The sequence below is a fragment of the Somniosus microcephalus genome, chromosome 2, assembly GCF_052327205.1.
Source record: "Somniosus microcephalus isolate GS21.2 chromosome 2, FLI_Smic_1.0, whole genome shotgun sequence".
Lineage (NCBI taxonomy): Eukaryota > Metazoa > Chordata > Chondrichthyes > Squaliformes > Somniosidae > Somniosus > Somniosus microcephalus.
In genome coordinates, this window is record NC_140988.1 from 18,547,281 (window position 1) to 18,567,188 (window position 19,908).

At 46.7% G+C, this 19,908-nt stretch overlaps 1 protein-coding gene across 2 annotated transcripts in view; it reads right to left on the minus strand.

The window, feature by feature from the left end:
* The window catches only part of lef1 (lymphoid enhancer-binding factor 1), a 166,841-nt gene that overhangs the window by 57,905 nt on the left and 89,028 nt on the right, over positions 1-19,908 (minus strand). The window contains exons 6-10 of one of the 2 annotated variants that reach the window (XM_086007102.1): positions 18,453-18,536; positions 11,321-11,443; positions 10,804-10,966; positions 7,738-7,845; positions 3,073-3,121 (exon numbers count right to left, since the gene is read on the minus strand). In XM_086007102.1, coding sequence (XP_085863228.1) covers positions 3,073-3,121; positions 7,738-7,845; positions 10,804-10,966; positions 11,321-11,443; positions 18,453-18,536 — 527 coding nt within the window. The remainder of the gene's footprint in view (positions 1-3,072; positions 3,122-7,737; positions 7,846-10,803; positions 10,967-11,320; positions 11,444-18,452; positions 18,537-19,908) is intronic. The other variant, XM_086007111.1, reaches the window with a different exon arrangement.

Below are 19,908 nucleotides of genomic sequence, written 5' to 3' on the forward strand. Positions count from 1 at the left end.
TTGGTCTGCCATTTCCTTGTTTCCCCATTATAAATTCCCCTGATTCTGACTGTAAGGGACCTACGCTTGACTTCACTGTTTGCTTACGAGGTGTCTGCCTGAAGGGGCGAGAGTGGTTGTGCCTTTGAGCCAACATTTCTGTCACTACCATGGAATACTGGAAGTGCTAATGTCTGGATGACCAAAGGGGAATTGGCTGAAAATAAATGTTACTGGCGGGGCCTTGGCTGTTTCCTTAATCTGCGACATGACATTCACCTTCTTGGTAATTTCCTCCCAGGCATTTTTCTTCACAGCAAGGATTTGGGCAATCATTCTAGCCCTTAAGGCTTTTGCTTCTAACCCTCAGGACCTCCTCAACAAGGAAGTTAGCTCCTGCGTCCTTAAAGAGATCCCAAGCTCCTCCTAATCCTGTTGGTCTTTCAGGTTGGGTTTTTGTAGCGTGATCACTTGCACTATCACAGGGTTGTGTCTACACTGTGATGACTATCACCAGTGTCCAGGGGCAGCAATGATCATGCCATTGCTAGTGAAAATTAAGCCCAATATCTATTATTGCGTGTTCTTTTTTAAAATTGTCTTACAATCACCTTTCTTGTACTGTTGCCAAAAGAGTCTTATGTTCAAAATTGCCTAACTAAATGGGATTATCCTGCATAAATATATTACTAAATAAAATACCATAAAGTAATATTATTTTGGTTATAAACAGACACACAGAAATTAGAGAGATTTTCAGGCATTAACTTGACCTTGAGGCTGAGATAACAGCTATGAACTACTCATGCCTCACTTGTACAATAGATTGCATTGTCTAAATCCCTAAATGGGGTTACTCACTGGTTGAATAGGTGGCTAGGGATACAGCGATGTTTGGGAGGCAGCATAACTGGCCCTAGTGCTATACACAAATGGCCCGAGATTCCAGTCCGGGCTAAGGGCAGGGGGAATCCACCAGGATGCAACTGACTCTCGAATGTTGGCAGTCTATTCAACCATGAGAGGCATCACATCCTGTCTTCAGCCAATGTCCACACACCATAGTTTTCAACTGTGGTCACTGGATAGGTCAGAAGCGGGAGGGAATCCCGGCTAATTTCCCGACACCCACCGCCCGCCCTTTCCTTCACCCAGGCGCACTGAAGCTGACAACTGCAGTCCCATTGCTGCCACAGCTTAGATGAAATAACTCAACGCAGACCTTGGATTCAACCTGCGACCTTCCTGGTCTGTATGACACACTGGCCTGGATATTAACAGGAGCGGGTTACGCAGGCCGGGGGGGGTGGGGTGGGGGTGGAGTTTCGGGAGGGAAACCCGGAAGTCCGATTCCCGACCGCGGGGCCTTTGTATGGGGGTGGTGGGGGGAATCTGATGGGGTGGAGGGAGCTTGGCGGCCGGGGGTCGGGGGGAGAAGCACTCCTGCTCCTCCTGACCCACAAGCAGCTGCTGGAAAGTCAGCTTCTCCCCAAAGCTGTCCTCGCCTCGCTTCAGCTGCCGGGTTTCCCGAAACTGGCCGCCCACTGTTGAAACTGCAAAGCAGGTTAAATCAGAGGCTGCTTAAATTGCCATCCCGCCTCCTGGAAGCGGGTTGGCTGCCTGCCCCTTGTCCCGCCTCCGGAAAACCTGGAAGTCGGCGGGCTGGGCTCAGGGTTCAGAGTTTTAAACGTTTTATGATCTGACTCGAACCCAACCTGACGTAAGAAAACTACTAGGCACTTGGTCTGAGTATTAAACAAGGCTTTAATCAACTGTTTTTCAACATGGAGATCTAGTTGTGTCCTTCACTAGTTCCTGTTAAAGAATGTCCTGAGCAAGCTGGGCTCAGGCCTGAGTATTTATACTCTCCCTGGGCAGCGCCACCAGCAGGCCGCCCAGTATTATTTCATAAGTCATTTCCACATGAATGACAAGATTCGTGTCACAACCTACCCGTTTTTGTGCTAAATTCCCCCCCACTGTAAGCGCTGAGACCAAGGTCTGTCACAAATTAAAGACAACACACAGCTCAAGGAAGGAGTTTCTCTGGTGAATTATCTTCAGTTTCACTTGTTACGTAGAGAACAAACGATAAACAGCCTGCCTGCCCCCCCTCCTGCCCAAATCCACACACGGGTAATTAATGCACAGCCTCCAAAGTCATCTCCACAGCCACCATCAATGAAGGCACATTGATGGTTATCTAGTCAGAGGTACAACTGGCTTCTTCCCCATCCCTCCCACCTCCCAGAACAGCAATGCAGTGACCGCACTCCACCCGGGAACCAAAATTCACTCAGCCCAGGGAAATGGATTGCAGTGAAAGGCTCATTCGCCTTGGTTGAGTGAGTTCTGCTGGCTCCCAATTAGCCACGATCGCTCAGGTAGTATCCTATCCAATCACTGACTACCAAACCCAACGCTCACAATTGGTTTGCAAGCTATTTTCAGTGCAACGGTTTACTGTTTTTTTTCCCCCAAGAAGCAAAATACAATTTAAAAGCAGTTTGCCGAGAGGTCTTAAGTCAATACTGAACAGTCACATTGAATCCAGAAGCCGTAACAAAAGTTCCGTTGCAAAACTTAAGAATGTGCAAAATCAAAAGAATAAATGTTACCTGAATGCAATAACTAAAAGGACAATTCAACATGTTCTTCCATTTAAATCAGTCCAAAAGTTCAGGGAGTCACTGCAGAGGTTTCAAGCTAACACACCACCAGATACCATCAACACAAGACAGCAGCGTTTAGTTACAATTTGGAGCATATCAATTCGGAACGCTTCAGCCATGAATTACTGAGGTCACAATGCCCCACATTTTAAAAGTTGGCCTTTTATCCCACCATATTATGTGTGGGAAGTGGAGGGGAGAGGGGGCGAAGGAGAGGAGGGTCTAACGGTCACTTCAGAAAACCCTTTCCCAACGTGATTGGACCAAGTTTGCCTTGTAACTGGATGTGGTGAAAAACAATTAAATCCAGCAGATCGCAGTGCTGTGTAAAAGACAACCTTCGCGCTGGATCCACACTCAGGTGCAAGGCTTCCTTTACACGAGTTGCAATTTCTGGCAATAATTTTCTTTGATTTCTTACCTGAGGTGGTTTCCTGCATCTTTTCACGTTTCCTCTTCTTCTTCTTTCCCTTCAACATTTGAAACAAATTCAAGATATTTTATAGATCAGTTATTTACATAAAGCTGAACAATATTGCAAAACGAACCCCACAGGAAATGGCGGGGGTGAGACTGGTCCTTGGCAGCAGCGCGCAGCGGGGCAATAGTGAGTTGGCGGCCCGCCTGATACCCCGCTTGATTATCTTCTCCGTTCTCGAGTCACTATCGCGCATTTTTGCGCTACTGGCAAAGACCAATTTCACCCATAATGTCACCGTTGTTTCTGAATCATGTGGACACACAAAATATTAACCTCAAAGACACCATGACAGGAATTTTAACTCCCTTTGTCTGGCAGAAACTGGGACAGCGAAAATGAAGCAGGCGAATTACCGGCTCCGTTTTTAACATGCCTTAATTTTTCAGGCCTATGAGTCAGGCAGAAGCCTCATACATTTATACAAATTGGAGTCCTATTCCGTCAACAGGACCCCGCTGCCATCTTAACCAGGAGGTCAGCAGGATGCCCACAGCGGTTGCCCCGAACCCAGTCTGAAGACCAAAGAGGACCTGTACGGTAAGTTTAAAGACTTTGGGGGGAAAATTCAGTATCGCCCCGTTTAGGGCGCCATTAGCGGCCGTGCGCAAAATTTAACGCCTGGCACTAATTATCGTCTCCGATGGCAAACTTGGCTTTTATCGCCCCGGAGGTGATTGGAGCGCTAAATCAGGCGCTTCACACCTGTCTTAAGGCGCAAAGGCCGAGGAGCGAGGCGCTACCTTACAGCGCTGGCGAAGCTCATGTGATGTCAGTCAGCAATGGAACACAGACACACTGGCGCCGTCCAATTCTTAAAGGGGACTTCTGACGAAAGGTCATCGACCTGAAACGTTAACCCGGTTTCTCTCTTCACAGATGCTACTTGACCTGCTGAGTTTCTCCAGCACTTTTCTGTTTTTATCTTAAAGGGGAGGGTCGATCTTGCACTCCATCCACATCCTGCTCATTGCAGCCTTGAATCTCGGCCTGGAGAGACCTGTACATCAAATCTGCTGGAAAGAACAATGGAGAGACCCAGGGAAAGAGCTCAGAGTGCAGCCCCCACAGTCTCTTCTAAATAGCTACAAGGGCAAATCAAAATGAACCTGCAAAGTGCTGCTCAGTATGCAAAACTCCTTCACACAGCATTGAATCTCTCCAGAAGCCTCTCTCTCTCTCTCGCAGAATGCGTGGTGCAAAAATGTCACCAACCAAAAAAGGCAGGAAGCGGTCGCCTTTAAATAGCGCTCCCCCAGTCCCTTCCTGACTGCAAAACACTCCCCTCAACCTGTCGTTGCTAGCGGCAGGCGGTAAGGCGGGGGCGGCACTCAATATCTGGTCCGGGGCGCTACAGGGGCGTTGCGCACTCGACTGACGTCACGATCTGCCGGCGCAGGAGATAGTGGCGGTAGTGTTTAGCGCCGCTGCAAAATGTCTAGTTAATTTCGTGAGCGGCGCAAACATCGCCGCGCCCGGGCGCTAGTTGCTTTGCGCCCCATTAGCGCCCTCTTAAGGCGCTAACGGAAGGCGCAAACAACTGAATTTTTCCCCCTTTCCTTTGTGGGGCCAGGAGGAACAGGAGTAACCACGAGAGGAGCATAGGACTCTCTTGCCCCAGAGTAACCCCACCCCCACCCCCACCTCCCACCACCTCAACTTGAACCGCTGACCTCCCCGGCCACCCTCCACCCCCACACCCACTTTACGCAACTTTCCCGAAGACCTCCTTCCTGTTGTGAGAGAGAAGTCGGCCAGCGGCATGTTTAAAGAGGCTCGGCCGTGAAAACGTTCGGACCTCCCACTGCTGCTCCTGGATGGGCCAGTTGCTCGCTTGGCTGCGTTTCCGCCTGGGAGTTAATATTCCCGCCAATGTGTCTGCCCTGGGTGACTCACATCAACAGAAAACAAGGCAAAAAAAAACCAACGCATGAGGAAACTGGATAAAGGCAAGTGAAAGTTTAACTATTGTGAGTTCACCTACACCCGTAGAACTTGCGCAACATAAATTAAGTCTTAAGGCAGGCAGAGAATCACTGGAGTTTGGAGCTCCAGTCACTGAGAAAAAAAAACCAGAAGCAAGCAAAGCTACTCTCAATATAACACTGGCTCTCAGCGCCTAGTGTGTTTTGTAACAAGACTCATATTACAGTGAAGGTACTGTAACAAATGACATGAAGACATTCAGAGCCAAGGTCCAATAGCTTTGTAACAGAGAGTCTATTCACAACCTCACAATGAGGTAGGGGGTGCGTGACTCAATCTGGGCAAAGGATAAAGAAGTGTCCTTGCAATCCTACCTGTCTAAAACACTAACCTCCCCTTTTGTATGCTTTTGCCTGAAATTTAATACAAGAATGCATTTTTATGAGGCTCTGGCAGACACTGCAAGGACATAGTTAAATAGCTTGACTTGATTTGATTTCAACCGCTCCTTTATGTACTGGGTTCAATTCTGCACAATGTAATTTTGTAGCATCTATCTGCGTAATACTTAAGTCAAAATTCATCTTTTGGAAAACTGGAAAGAAGTGGAGCAACTTAACTTGGATAGAAATGAACAGGGGTTTCAGATTCCATTGTAAAGATTTGCTGTGCTCCCCAATAGCTCAGCTGGTTGGAGCAATGAGCAACTGAATCATGCACACCAGCAAGCAAACCAAGTTCAATCCCCAGATGGTCCCAGTTGAGGTGCGATTAGGGGGGCACCACAACTGGCCTCATAGTCCATGGCTTACCGAGGGGAAAAATCGACCAAGGATCTTGCTCTCGATCGCTGTACGCCTTAATATGATCGCTGCACGCCTTAATATGAATTATGGTGTGGAGATGCCGGAGTTGGACTGGGGTGGACAAATGTAAGAAGTCACACAACACCAGGAGCGCTCCGAAAGCTTGTGATTTCAAATAAAGCTGTTGGACTATAACCTGGTGTTGTGTGACTTCTTACATTAATATGAATTAGGAACAGGAGTTGGCCCCTCGAGCCTGCTCCGCCATTCAATAAGATCATGGCTGATCTGATTACTCCACATTCCCGCCTACCCCCGATAACCTTTCACCCCCTTGCTTACCAAGAATCTATCTACCTTTGCCTTAAAAATATTCAAAGGCTCTGCTTCTACCGCCCTCTGAGGAAGGGAGCTCCAAAGACTCACGACCCTCTGTGAGAAAACATTTCTCCTCATCTCTGTCTTAAATGGGCGACCCCCTTATTTTTAAACAGTGACCCCTAGTTCTAGATTCTCCCACAAGAGGAAACATCCTCTCCACATCCACCCTGTCCAGACCCCTCAGGATCTTATATGTTTCAATCAAGTCACCTCTTATTCTTCTAAACTCCAGCGGATACAAGCCTAGCCTGTCCAACCTTTCCTCATAAGACAACCCGCCTATTCCAGGTATTAGTCTAGTAAACCTTCTCTGAACTGCTTCCAACGCATTTACATCCTTCCTTAAATAAGGAGACCAATACTGTACACAGTACTCCAGATGTGGTCTCACCAATGCCCTGTATAACTGAAGCATAACCTCCCTACTTTTGTATTCAATTCAATGTCGGGTGGGGCTCTGATCTCTTCCCTGTGATTGAACAACCTGCCAATATTTGGCTGCCAAAGCCCCCACATGAATAATTGGCCACTTGGACATGGTAAGTGAGGATGCCTGTCGGATGGAACCACAGCTTAGTAAGGAGTCAATGCCTTCAGGAGAGAAGGACTGGAGAAAACTGGTGGAGAAAGAGGAAAGATTTGCTCTATGTCCATTAACTTAAATGACCACCACCTTCATGAAAGAGCAGGGGTAATTTTTTTTGTCTTCAATGCCTGAAACTCGCAGGGCGGATATTCCGCCTGTTATAGAAACCACCTGATTTTCTCCCCCGTTGATCTGTAATGGGCCAGCTTACTGCCTGAGCGTTGAAGAGGACAGTTACCCCTCGTATTAAGCGAAGCTTTATCTGTTCGTAAGCAAGCTCACACCAATCCCATTGAAACACCTCATCCTGCTCGCAACGTGACAGTGGTGAAAATGGCCTGTGTCTCTCCTCCCTCCCCAAGGAAAGGTTTGCCGGAGACATTTTTGCGAACACCCTACCCTTTAAACAAGGCTCACTCTTTACCAGTTACATACATGCCAATTAGAACAACTTTTTTTTGAAGCAGTTACTTGGAGACCACTTGCGCATGCTGCAGATACTCACAGCTGGTACGTCACATGACATCAACAATGACCAACGACTTAAATAAGCAGTAAAAAGATCAAACAATCCCAGACCACCAACCCTTGTGAAAACAAGCGACACAGCAGCCTATGAGTCGCGTGAACCCCACATTTAGAGTCTGGTTATGTCACCCATTGGTTTGAGCCTATCGTGTGTGAAGAGGAGAGTGTCCCTTATTGAAGAGGCGAGGTGGCGATAATGGGGGTAATACTTTAATTTCCCCCCCCACCCGGGGAGGCGGAAGTTATTTCAAGCTGGAAAACATCTGCAAGTTCTTTTACGTAACGAGCTGTCAGCTCCCCTCTCTTCAAAAAAAAATAAAGGCAGTGAAAGAAACGCGAAAGGCCTTTTCAGGAACCCAGATAGAAAGAGAAGAAACTCACATAGTTATCCCGCGCTGACCAGCCTGGGTAAAGCTGCATGTGAAGTTGCCGTTCCTTGCGGGCCAGCTCGTAGTACTTTGCTTGCTCTTCGCGAGACAAAGCGTGCCACTGTAACAAGAGATGGGTGGAAATTACTCAACAACAACTTGGATTTATGTAGCACCTTTAACCTAGTAAAACGTCCCAAGGCGCTGCACAGGAGTATTTTAAGACAAAAAAATTTGACACCGAGCCACATAAGGAGAATTCAGGGCGGGTGACCGAAAACTCGGTCAAAGAGGTAGGTTTTAAGGAGCCGTCTTCAAGGAGGAAAGAGAGGTAGCGAGGTTTAGGCAGGGAATTCCAGAGCTTGGGGCCCAGGCAACAGAAGGCACGGCCACCAACGGTTGAGCGATTATAATCAGGGATGCTCAAGAGGGCAGAATTAGAGGAGCACAGATATCTCGGGGGGGTTGTGGGGCTGCAGGAGATTACAGAGATAGGGAGGGGCGAGGCCATGGAGGGATTTGAACACAAGGATGAGAATTTTGAAATCAAAGCGCTGCTTAACCGGCAGCCCATTTAGGTCAGCGAGCACAGGGGTGATGGGTTAACGGGACTTGGTGCGAGTTACGGCACAGGCAGCCGAGTTTTGGATGACCTCAAGTTTACGTAGGGTGGAATGTGGGAGGCCAGCCAGGAGTGCGTTGGAATAGTCAAGTCTATAGGTAACAAAGGCATGGATGAGCTGAGGCAGGGGCAGAGACCATCAAACATCCAGTTGGGGGAAATGACCACAAAGCAACCGGTTAGAAATGGATGACTACAGTTCATTTTATTATTGAAAGTAATAATTTTATTGGCGAAAGTAAATCCTTACAATTGCAGATATACAGACTGACATTCAATCACGATACACCCTGTTCACACATAAGCGGTCTTACTTTGACCTTGGACGATAGTGTGAAATGGGCAATTTTGGATCGCGCCCCGTTAAACACCTCTCCTGATTTTTGTTTCTACTGAAATCAGCGGGAGTGGGGGTGTTGCAGGAGATGAAAGAGCCGCCAATTCTACCCATCTCTGACCGAGCTGTCTGGCCTCAGATACATTCACCAGCATTCATTCTGACTTGCCAAGGAAAGGAATCGCCAAGCTAGAGGAGGTAGGATCACCCACACCGAGCACACTTTCTAATAAGCGTCTCTAATTCCTGGTCCTTCCTACTGACAGGCAAGAAGTCATTCACACACACCCACACACACTGAACTTTCACAGTGGTCGTGGTGTCACAATAGGGTTGCCAACTCTCCCTGATTGACCTGGAGTCTTCGGGAATTGAAGATTAATCTCCCGGAAACTGCGGTGAGCAAACCGGGGGGGGGAAAAAAATCATGGGGCAATAAAAAATGTTTTATTTCCCATAATCTTTGAACACTTTTCTTTATTAATTATAAAAATATTAGAAATGGGGGAAAAAAGACTGAGTGCCAGTCAAGAATCGTTCAGTCGGGTAATCCAAGGGGGTGCGCTCCAAAGATGTTGGGTGGCCAATGGCGGGAGCGTGGGGTGGTTGGACGTCATGTGGCGAAAGCTGCTGAGATGTCGTCCAACCTGCATTGCCAACTCTCAGTCACATGGAGTCACCAGGGCTGGCGCAGGTAGCTTAAATACCCAGGAGAGTTCCCCACACAACAATTCCTTTGATCCATTCTCAATTCTCTCTGCCTCCCCTCCTCCACATTCGTCCTTCTGCAATAAAGAAGATTGTCGCTCATGTACACTTCAGATTCACCCTGCAGTACAAACTTGTCAAAAATCTAAAAAGGGGGTCATCAATGGCACTTTTTTTTCCCCCCTGTTATGTATCAAGTGACAGAACAAAGGAGTATAGCCAGAGGCAATGGTAACTGTAGGGGCAGATATCTCTTAAAACTGACACTCGTGGCTTTCGCAAGGAATGAAAGGCTGGGATTATTAGTGCAGGAATGCCGGCGGGCTAGCCCAGGACCTTTCTGTGACCTAACGTCGATTCCATGTGCTTTACCCTTACATCACCAGTGTTGAGCCTCTTTCCTCTAACAGTGTTGTAACCACAATCATCACTCACTGGAATATCTCCAGCACTGACATGGTTTGACTGAGAGAGAGGGGGGGGAACGAGCGGAGGTCACCAACCTTCCCGGGTTGTCCCGGCGTCTCCAGGAACAGAAGATTAATCTCTCGGACACTGCTGCGAGCAGCACCCAGGAGAAAAATCACAGGATCATTAAAAAAAAGACTGGGTGCTTTGTTTTCATTTTCTTTGAACACTTTCGTTTGTCAATTATAAAAACTATTGGAGATGGGACCAAAGGCTGTTTGACTGGGTGAGGCGGCTGGAGGCCATTTGGTGAAAGCTCCAGGAATATGGCCAACCCGAGATGGCAACCCCTGGGATGAGTGCTCATTTAGGATTGGAGTTGACCGGTTGCAAGGGGCAGTGGCAGGCAGAGTGAAATGTAGCCGAGTTACTCAAAAGAAGACGCCAAAGTGAAGTGCACCAGGACGTGGAGCGACTGCAGGAGAGCTGTGAACGCCTGATTTGCCTACTTCTGTACCGTGACCGGGCCTCTAGGTGGTCTTGCCCTCACAGTGCTGCAAGTAGGCCGATCCCGCAGTGAATGGCTGCAGGTCCCAGGAGGAGACTGGAATGGGCACAGCTACGGAACGCAAACTCGATCCAGCTCACTCAACACACTACACCCTGCCGTTAGAAAACTACTAGGCACTTGGTCTAAGCGTTAAACAAAGCTTTAATCAACTGTTTCACAACATGGAGGTCTAGTTGTGTCCTTCACTAGTTCCTGTTAAAGAATGTCCTGAGCAAGCTGGGCCCATGCCCGAGTATTTATACTCTCCCTGGACAGCGCCACCAGCAGGCCGCCCAGTATTATTTCGTAAGTCATTTCCACATGAATGGCTGATTCATGTCACACCCAGTCAGTGCTGGGTGGGCAATAGCTAATAAAACTTCCAACTCCAGGTGACAAAAGACAGAGATGCCGCGCTGGATTATTTTTTTTAGGCTGCGGAACATCTACTCACCCTTCTGCCGAGGATCTGATTGATGGCTGCGCTCTCTTTCAATGTGCACTCTGCCACCACGTTCGCTCTCATCTCCTTCATGTATAACATAAACGCATTGAGAGGCTTCTTGATGTGAGGTTTTTTGGCCTCTTGTTCCTTCCTCGTTTCATGGTGAGGTTTTCTGTAAGCAAAAAAAAACCCAAATATAATGTTCACCAATTTAAATCATTCTCACGGTTGGAACAATTACTAAAACGCAAAATCATTCTGCCTTTCCTCCACCCCCCTAAAAATGAAAATGTAAAATTGCACAGCTTCCTAACATAGGAAGGAACAGGAGGCGGACATTCAGCCCCTTGAGCCTGTTCCGCCATTCAATTAGATCATGGCTGATCTTTACCTTAACTCCATCTACCCTCCTTGATTACATTGAACAAAAATCTATCAATCTCAGTGTTGACATTTTAAATAACAGTGCCCTTCCCTCCTCCCAAACAAAAGAAATCATCAGCAAATCTCCAAATTGTCAACCTACATGTTCATGAGTTCAATCTCATTGTGCATGGGTTCTTGCTTGATTTGGTGGTTCACAATGGCTGGGTGAGGAATTCCAGTTGTATGAGGACTTAGGTGACCAGGAACCATGGGATGTGAAAACCTGAATTGGGGTAGATAAAAAGAGATTGAATTGGACACAGCACTGAACCCCCCCAGAACTGTACTGCTGGTCTTTTGAGGTTGAACGTACACGAGACGAGAGAAAACAGCATTAGCAAAGGCTGGATGAAACAAGTCTGCAAACGATCACATAGTGGGTGACATAAGAAAACTACTAGGCACTTGGTCTAAATGTTAAACAAAGCTTTAATCAACTGTTTTACAACATGGAGGTCTAGTTGTGTCCTTCACTAGTTCCTGTTACGAATGTCCTGCGCAAGCTGGGCCCGTGCCCGAGTATTTATACTCTCCCTGGACAGCGCCACCCGTAGGCCGCTCAGTATTATTTCACAAGTCTTTCTTTCATGAATGACTGATTCATGTCAGTGGGTGTATAAATGCAGGCGTATGCAGCAAACCTGTGTACAAGCAACAGCACCCAGTGCTACGCAGAGTATTTCATCCAGACAATGAACTATTAATGCTTTTTTTTAACCAATAGCTACCTTCAATTGGGCAGTACTCGAATACAAAAAGGATGGCAGTCTTCAAAATGATCCAATCTTTATCTAGTTAAACCTGGGGGAGGTGGCGCGTGTCGAAACCAGGCTGCAATGTGCGCCTCTGGCCAAAAAGTACATGGCAATAATCTGAGTTGTTGGCGACATGGTCGTTGGGAGAGTGGCACTTGCGCAGACAGCTGCAACTTGAATGCTGCTCATTATCTGCACAGCAGTGCTCTGGTTCCAATTGGACCAACGCAGGTGTTGTGTTTTGGGCTGCCTCATGCGGCCGCTATTGGGACCCAGGAAGAGCTGGCAGATCACTGGAAGCGTGGAGTTTGCCTTCTTTATGTCGATGATTTGCACCTGTCGCCAAAGATCCATTATTAATGTGGAAGGTGACATGAATCAGTCATTCATGAAAGAAAGACTTATGAAATAATACTGAGCGGCCTACGGGTGGCGCTGTCCAGGGAGAGTATAAATACTTGGGCACGGGCCCAGCATGCGCAGGACATTCTTAACAGGAACTAGTGAAGGACACAACTAGACCTCCATGTTGTAAAACAGTTGATTAAAGCTTTGTTTAACGCTTAGACCAAGTGCCTAGTAGTTTTCTTACGTCAGAAGGTATCATCAAAAGAAGAATCACTGCAGTGCGGAACACTGCAAACAAACCCCGCAGAGGCCACGTACTCCGCAGCTTTTTGGGGGTGGGAGGGTGGATAATGTTAAAGGAATGGGTGGAGCTCAGGTTTTATTTGGTACCACAGCTGTACACAGATATCGAAAGCAGCCGTGTTTTATTGAAACGTCCAGCTGGATCAGTTTTCCAGAGAATAGCCCCATGGGAACATACATAAAAGGGAAACGATTATCATTGAGCGTCATCCAGTATTAAAATATAGTTAACGTGCATCGCAACCTGACGATCGTAAATAAGGAGCAACTCAGCAAAGCCGCAACAGACCCCTATTTAACACTTTGCTGTGCAACAGGGTAATGCTGCCAGCTCACTTAGAGACTGCCTGATTGCAAGGCACCTGCATCTCTGTTGTAAAGCACCCAAAAAACCTGCGTCTCCAACCGGGCTCAGTGTCACCTAGAGGAAAGAAAACTGTATCCTTCAGTTAAAATAGATGGAACGCCAATCTCTATCCATCACTCTTTGCAACATAAGGGAAACGAAGACAGTAAGTTTACTGAAAATACAGCTCATTCAAGGCGAAACAGTAGTAACAATCCACATATGCAGAGGCCCAAGCAGTGTCTGGTCAGAAACTTTAAGCATTACTGGCGAGAGCTTTCCTTTCTGTATTTATTCATTCTTAAAACAGCAGGATGCCCAATTTAAAAATCAAATTCTATTTCTCCAAAAGTAACCTTAGCTTTGAGGGGTGGGATGAGGAATGCAGGGGAGGAGTGAGGGGAGGAAAGTGGCGATTCCTGTCCCCTTTATTTACTGAAATCTAACAATTTAAGGTGCATTATATTCATTTTCTTTCAGAACTGTCAACTGAGCACAAAGGTGTTATTACCGCAGGCTAGAAACGGCGATCAGAGTCACAGTTACAAGGACTGAGTGTCAACTGTGGAAGTAAACAAACATCAAACATCGTGCCTCTTGCACTGAAACGCGGAAATCACTTCACACATTTGAAGCCCAGTAACTGTTGGATGGGCAAATGCAGCAGCCATTCTGTACTCGCAGCCGCCCACAGCCCAGCAATGAATGCCCAGTCTGTTCTGTATTGGTGGAGCTCATTGATGATGAGAATAACAAGAGATTGCCCAGTTCTTCTTCGAATGGTGCATGAGGTCTTCAACCAGCTCCTCTTCAAATGGTGCACAAGGTCTTCAACCAGCTCCTCTTCAAATGGTGCACAAGGTCTTCAACCAGCTCCACTTCGAATGGTGCATGAGGTCTTCAACCAGCTCCTCTTCAAATGGTGCACAAGGTCTTCAACCAGCTCCTCTTCGAATGGTGCATGAGGTCTTCAACCAGCTCCTCTTCGAATAGTGCATGAGGTCTTCAACCAGCTCCTCTTCGAATGGTGCACAAGGTCTTCAACCAGCTCCTCTTTGAATGATGCACAAGGTCTTCAACCAGCTCCTCTTCGAATGGTGCACAAGGTTTTCAACCAGCTCCTCTTCGAATGGTGCATGAGGTCTTCAACCAGCTCCTCTTCGAATAGTGCATGAGGTCTTCAACCAGCTCCTCTTCAAACAGTGCACAAGGTCTTCAACCAGCTCCTCTTCGAATAGTGCATGAGGTCTTCAACCAGCTCCTCCTCGAATGGTGCACAAGGTCTTCAACCAGCTCCTCTTCAAACAGTGCACAAGGTCTTCAACCAGCTCCTCTTTGAATGATGCACAAGGTCTTCAACCAGCTCCTCTTCGAATGGTGCACAAGGTCTTCAACCAGCTCCTCTTCAAACAGTGCACAAGGTCTTCAACCAGCTCCTCTTCAAACAGTGCACAAGGTCTTCAAACAGCTCTTCATCCAGCTCTTCTTCATGAGGTCTTCAAAATCCACATGAACTCACGCAACAGGCAGGCGGGACCTTGGTTTTTAACGTCCACTTTGTAATCTTAGTGCGGCAGTAGAACTTTTTAGAAGTTCAGATTATTTTAGGTAAAATACATTTTTCCCTTTAATTACTCCACATCCAGTCACAGGCACAGCGAGTTCCCAACCTCAGCTAGGGGGAGGCGCTGAATGGAAGGGGAGGAGTTTGCTGATGGGAGGGGAGGTGATTGCCGGGGAGGGGGGAGATGCTGAATGGGAGGGGAGGCGGTTACCCGCAGGGTTGGAGGAATTAGCGGCGGCTCAAATCATTCTTACACATCTCCTGGTGGCCTGTTACACAGCAGCATTGGTGGGGGGTGGGGTGAGGGGTGGCTACGGGAAGAGGTCACACCCTCTCATTTAAGGTAGGAGGGCAAGTGTGCGGAGAGGCGAGTGGACCAGAACGTGAAGAAAACAAATTTAACAAACGGGGAAACTTTGACAGGCAATTGAACAGCAGTGGGTGCATGAAGAGAGAGACCTGGGGGTATATGTGCACAAATCGTTGAAGGTGGCAGGGCAGGTTGAGAAAGCAGTTAAAAAAGTATACGGGATACTGGGCTTCATAAATAAAGGCATAGAGTACAAAAGCAAGGAAATTATAAAACACTGGTTCGGCCTCAACTGGAGTATTGTGTCCAATTCTGGGTGCCGCACTTTAGGAAGGATGTGAATGCCTTAGAGAGGGTGGAGAAAAGATTTATGAGAATGATTCCAGGGATGAGGGACTTCAGTTTTGTGGATAGACTAGAGAAGCTGGGGTTGTTCTCCTTGGAGCAGAGAAGATTGAGAGGAGAAATAACAACAGAAGATGCTGGAAAAACTCAGCAGGCCAGGCAACATCCGTGGAGAGAAATTAGAGTCGACGTTTCGGGTCTAACCCTTTTTCAAAACTGGAAAGGAAATGAAATAGATTGAGAGGAGATTTGATAGAGGTGTTCAAAATCATGAGGGGGTCTGGACAGAGTAGATAGAGAGAAACTGTTCCCATTGGCGGAAGGGTCGAGAACCAGAGGACACAGATTTAAGGTGAATGGCAAAAGAACCAAAGGCGACATGAGGAAAACATTTTTACGCAGCGAGTGGTTAGGATCTGGAACGCACTGCCTGAAAGGGTGGTGGAGGCAGACTCAATCGTGAAAAGGGAATTGGATCAGTACCTGAGGGAAAAAAATTTGCAGGGCTACAGGGAAAGGGCGGGGGAGTGGGACTAGCTGAAGTGTTCTTGCAGAGAGCTGGCACGGGCTCGACAGACCGAATGGCCTCCTTCTGTGCTGTAACCATTCCATGATTCTACACGTAGGCATAACACATTAACTGTGCGTGACATGGCAGCTGACACGTTGCAGAGCAGGCTGGCGATGCACCGAGTCTATCGTCTGGTTCACACAGGGCTCGTACACTTTTCTGTTCACTGGCCTCTCTTTCCTCAGTCTGCCCAGGAAATTATCATTTTAATTCAAATAACTTTGAACGGTTCAGTTTGACCGACTTTGAAAGCGGACAGGATAGTTTAAAAGAAAATATGTCAAATGAATGTGTTGCTGCCTGCTACTTTCTATCTGTGAAAATTCACAGTTAAGTCCCAGATGTTTATATAAGACTGTGCTATTTTTTTTTATTAAACTTCAAAGTATAATTAAGGGATAGCGCTTAATTATTGAGTAAAATTAAGCTATCCTGCCTGTGCAATTTAGTGCAACAGAAAAACATGAAAGATCAGCAGTGGGAAAAGTTGTTTTGAGCAATTAAAAGCTAAACTACACGTTGGTCTTTTGTTGTTGTTGTTCTGTGGTTAAAATGGATTATACTGTAATAATTGTGCTTTCAATCAGATAAAAATTCTAATTAATTTTAAGTTTGATGCTCACGGCCATTTAAATATCTGAACAGTTGAATGAGTGGCTATTATATGTTTCCTATCCATTTTTTTGAAGTTTAGCACAATGTTATCTCAATTAACTTGAATTATCCTTCCAATTAAATGGCCAATTACAACAGGACAAACTCAAAATGGTCACCACGCCACGCCACACCGTGTCTGCCAACACGCTTGCCCCTCAGCCTCTATCGATGCTACTCAAGCTAGTAGCTTTGGAAGGGTTGGGACCTCGTCGTGTGGGTGGGGAGTCTGCAGACCAGAGCCTGCTTGCTGTTGTAAGGCATGTTGAAGCAGCAACACGCTGCGCCGCCCTGTTAAAACTCTCGCGGGCGGGCAAACTATTAGGGATGTAATTTTATCGTGGGGGAAACCATGGATTAGTAATGATTAAAATGTCAAATGCCATTCAAATCATAGTAAAGATCACGAACAGCAGTGGATTGGTTTTGTGGAAGGCTAGCTACATTTATTTTACTAAATTCTTTTCTCCATCCCTTCTTTCACCTCACTTCTGTTCCTATACCTGCTTCTTCACTTCTATCTCTCTCTCTCTCCCCCATTTTAGACTCTTTGTTTACTTTGTTTGATTTTTTTAATCTCACTTCCTTCTGTTTCTCTCACTTCCCTCCTCATCTCTCTTCCCTCGAACTTTCTCTCTCTTAGTTCCTTTCCTCACTTCCCTCCATATTTCTCACTTTCCTTTGCTCACTTCCCTCCATGTTTTTCTCTCTTATTTCCCTGTCTCCTCTCTCCCCTTCATCTCTCTCGCATTCCTCCATCTCACTCTCTCTCATTCCCTGTCTCCTTCTCTCTCCCCTTCATCTCTCTCGCATTCCTCCATCTCACTCTCTCTCATTCCCTCTGTCTCTCTCTCTCCCCCCTTCATCTCTCTCACATTCCTCCATCTCACTCTCTCTCATTCCCTCTGTCTCTCTCTCTCCCCTTCATCTCTCTCGCATTCCTCCATCTCACTCTCTCTCATTCCCTGTCTCCTTCTCTCTCCCCTTCATCTCTCTCACATTCCTCCATCTCACTCTCTCTCATTCCCTGTCTCCTTCTCTCTCCTTCATCTCTCTCGCATTCCTCCATCTCACTCTCTCTCATTCCCTCTGTCTCTCTCTCTCCTTCATCTCTCTCGCATTCCTCCATCTCACTCTCTCTCATTCCCTCTGTCTCTTTCTCTCTCCCCTTCATCTCTCTCGCATTCCTCCATCTCACTCTCTCTCATTCCCTGTCTCCTTCTCTCTCCCCTTCATCTCTCTCGCATTCCTCCATCTCACTCTCTCTCATTCCCTCTGTCTCTCTCTCTCCCCTTCATCTCTCTCGCATTCCTCCATCTCACTCTCTCTCATTCCCTCTGTCTCTCTCTCTCCCCTTCATCTCTCTCGCATTCCTCCATCTCACTCTCTCTCATTCCCTCTGTCTCTTTCTCTCTTCCCCTCATCTCTCTCACACTCTTATCTGTCTCACTTCCCTCCATTATTCTCTCTCTCACATTCTCCCCTCCATCTCTCACTCCGTGCCGCCTCCGTCTCTCTCTCACTTTGGTTTGTCGAGGGGAGGAGTTTAATATGATTGGCACTGATTCCAATCAATTGAGAAGAATCATTGAACAGTTTTTTTTTAAATAAGAAGCATTAAAGTTAGTGTCCATAGCAAAATTACTGGTTAATACTACTGGAACGAGAGAAAGGCTTGTAAATAATAATTTATAATAATTACTTTATACTGAAAACACTTGGGCTGCTGTAAGTTACTAAATATTTTTCTTCTGTATTTTTTTCTATATGTTATGTACGTGTAATTTATTGTGCTGAGGAGACTGGAATTATTGACATCAATGTCGATGAAGCCTTAGCTCACTGCCATCGAGATATTTCTGTGCTGCCGCAACACTGGTCAGGTGATGAGGAAGAAGAGTACTCGCGCTGTGTGACACAGGCGTCAACTGGACCCAGTTAGCAGATAAGCAAAGGCAAGTTCAGTCGCAAGCAAAGCAGCAGCTTGCCCTTTCATGTCAGGAGCCTCTCAGCAGTCTTTCACCCGCTGCACCTACCTAGATATGAAAGTGTTGACGGGAAGTGCTGCTGGGTAGGATTGCCTGCATCCGCTTGTGGCTGGAGAGACAAGCTGACCTTGCCTAGGGTCAGAAAGAAAGGGCCCAAATCAGCCGGCTGGCTTTTGTTTCTGCAATACTCAGTTCTCTTCGTAACTTAAGAGCATGTCCTTATAGCTACATTGTACATAACCACACCACGCCACCCCCCCCCCCACCTCAAGTTAGCGCCCTTTGTCCAAATGAATCATATGAAAGTTCCTGAGTTCTAACAATGGGCCCACCACTCGAATGACAGCTCCACAGATGCTGCCTGATCTGCTGGTGTTTCCAGCATTCCGGTTTTGTTTCCGGTTTTGTCTGTCTGTGTGTGTGTGTGAGATTTGGATGAGGGGACCAAATGTAATATAGCCAAGTATGCTGATGATACAAAGCTGGGTGGGAATGTAAGTTGTGAGGAGGATGCAGGGAGGCTTCAAGGGGATATAGACAAGCAAAGTGAGTGGGCAAGAACATGGCAAATGGAATATAATGTGAGGAAAAGTGAAGTTATCCACTTTGGTAGGAAAAATAGAAAAGCAGAGTATTTTTTAAATGGTGAGAGATTGGGAAATGTTGGTGTTCAGAGGGACCTGGGTGTCCTTGTACACGAATCACTGAAAGTTAACATGCAGGTGCAGCAAGCAATCAGGAATGCAAATGGTATGTTGGCCTTTATTACAAGAGGATTTGAGTTTAAGAGTAAAGACGTCTTACTGCAATTATATAGGGCCCTGGTGAGACCACTCCTGGGGTATTGTGTACGGTTTTGGTCTCCTTACCTAAGGAAGGATATACTTGCCATAGAGGGAGTGCAACAAAGGTTCACCAGACTGGTTCCTGGGATGGGGGGATTGTCCTATGAGGACAGATTGAGTAGGCTAGGTCTATATTCTCTGGAGTTTAGAAGAATGAGAGGTGATCTCATTGAAACATACAAAATTCTTACAGGGCTTGACAGGGTAGATGCAGGGAGGATGTTTCCCCTGGCTGGGGAGTCTAGAACCAGGGGTCACAGTCTCAGAATAAGGGGTCGGCCATTTAGGACTGAGATGAGGAGAAATTTCTTCACTCAGAGGATGGTGAATCTTTGGAATTCTCTACCCCAGAGGGCTGTGGAGACTCAGTCGTTGAGTATATTCAAGACAGAGATCAATAGATTTTTGGATATTAAGGGAATCAAGGGATATGGGGATAGTGCAGGAAAGTGGAGTTGAGGTAGAAGATCAGCCATGATTTTATTGAATAGCGGAGCAGGCTCAAAGAGCCGGTTGGAAAAGAGTTTGACTTGCAATAAAGGTAAAGGTGTCATAAAAAAAACTCACGATTTTTTGATATACACATTTTAATGAAGGCCCCTTCCTAGAGAAGGCTATTGATGGGATGGTATAAATGGGTTCAGAAGACCACTCGATGC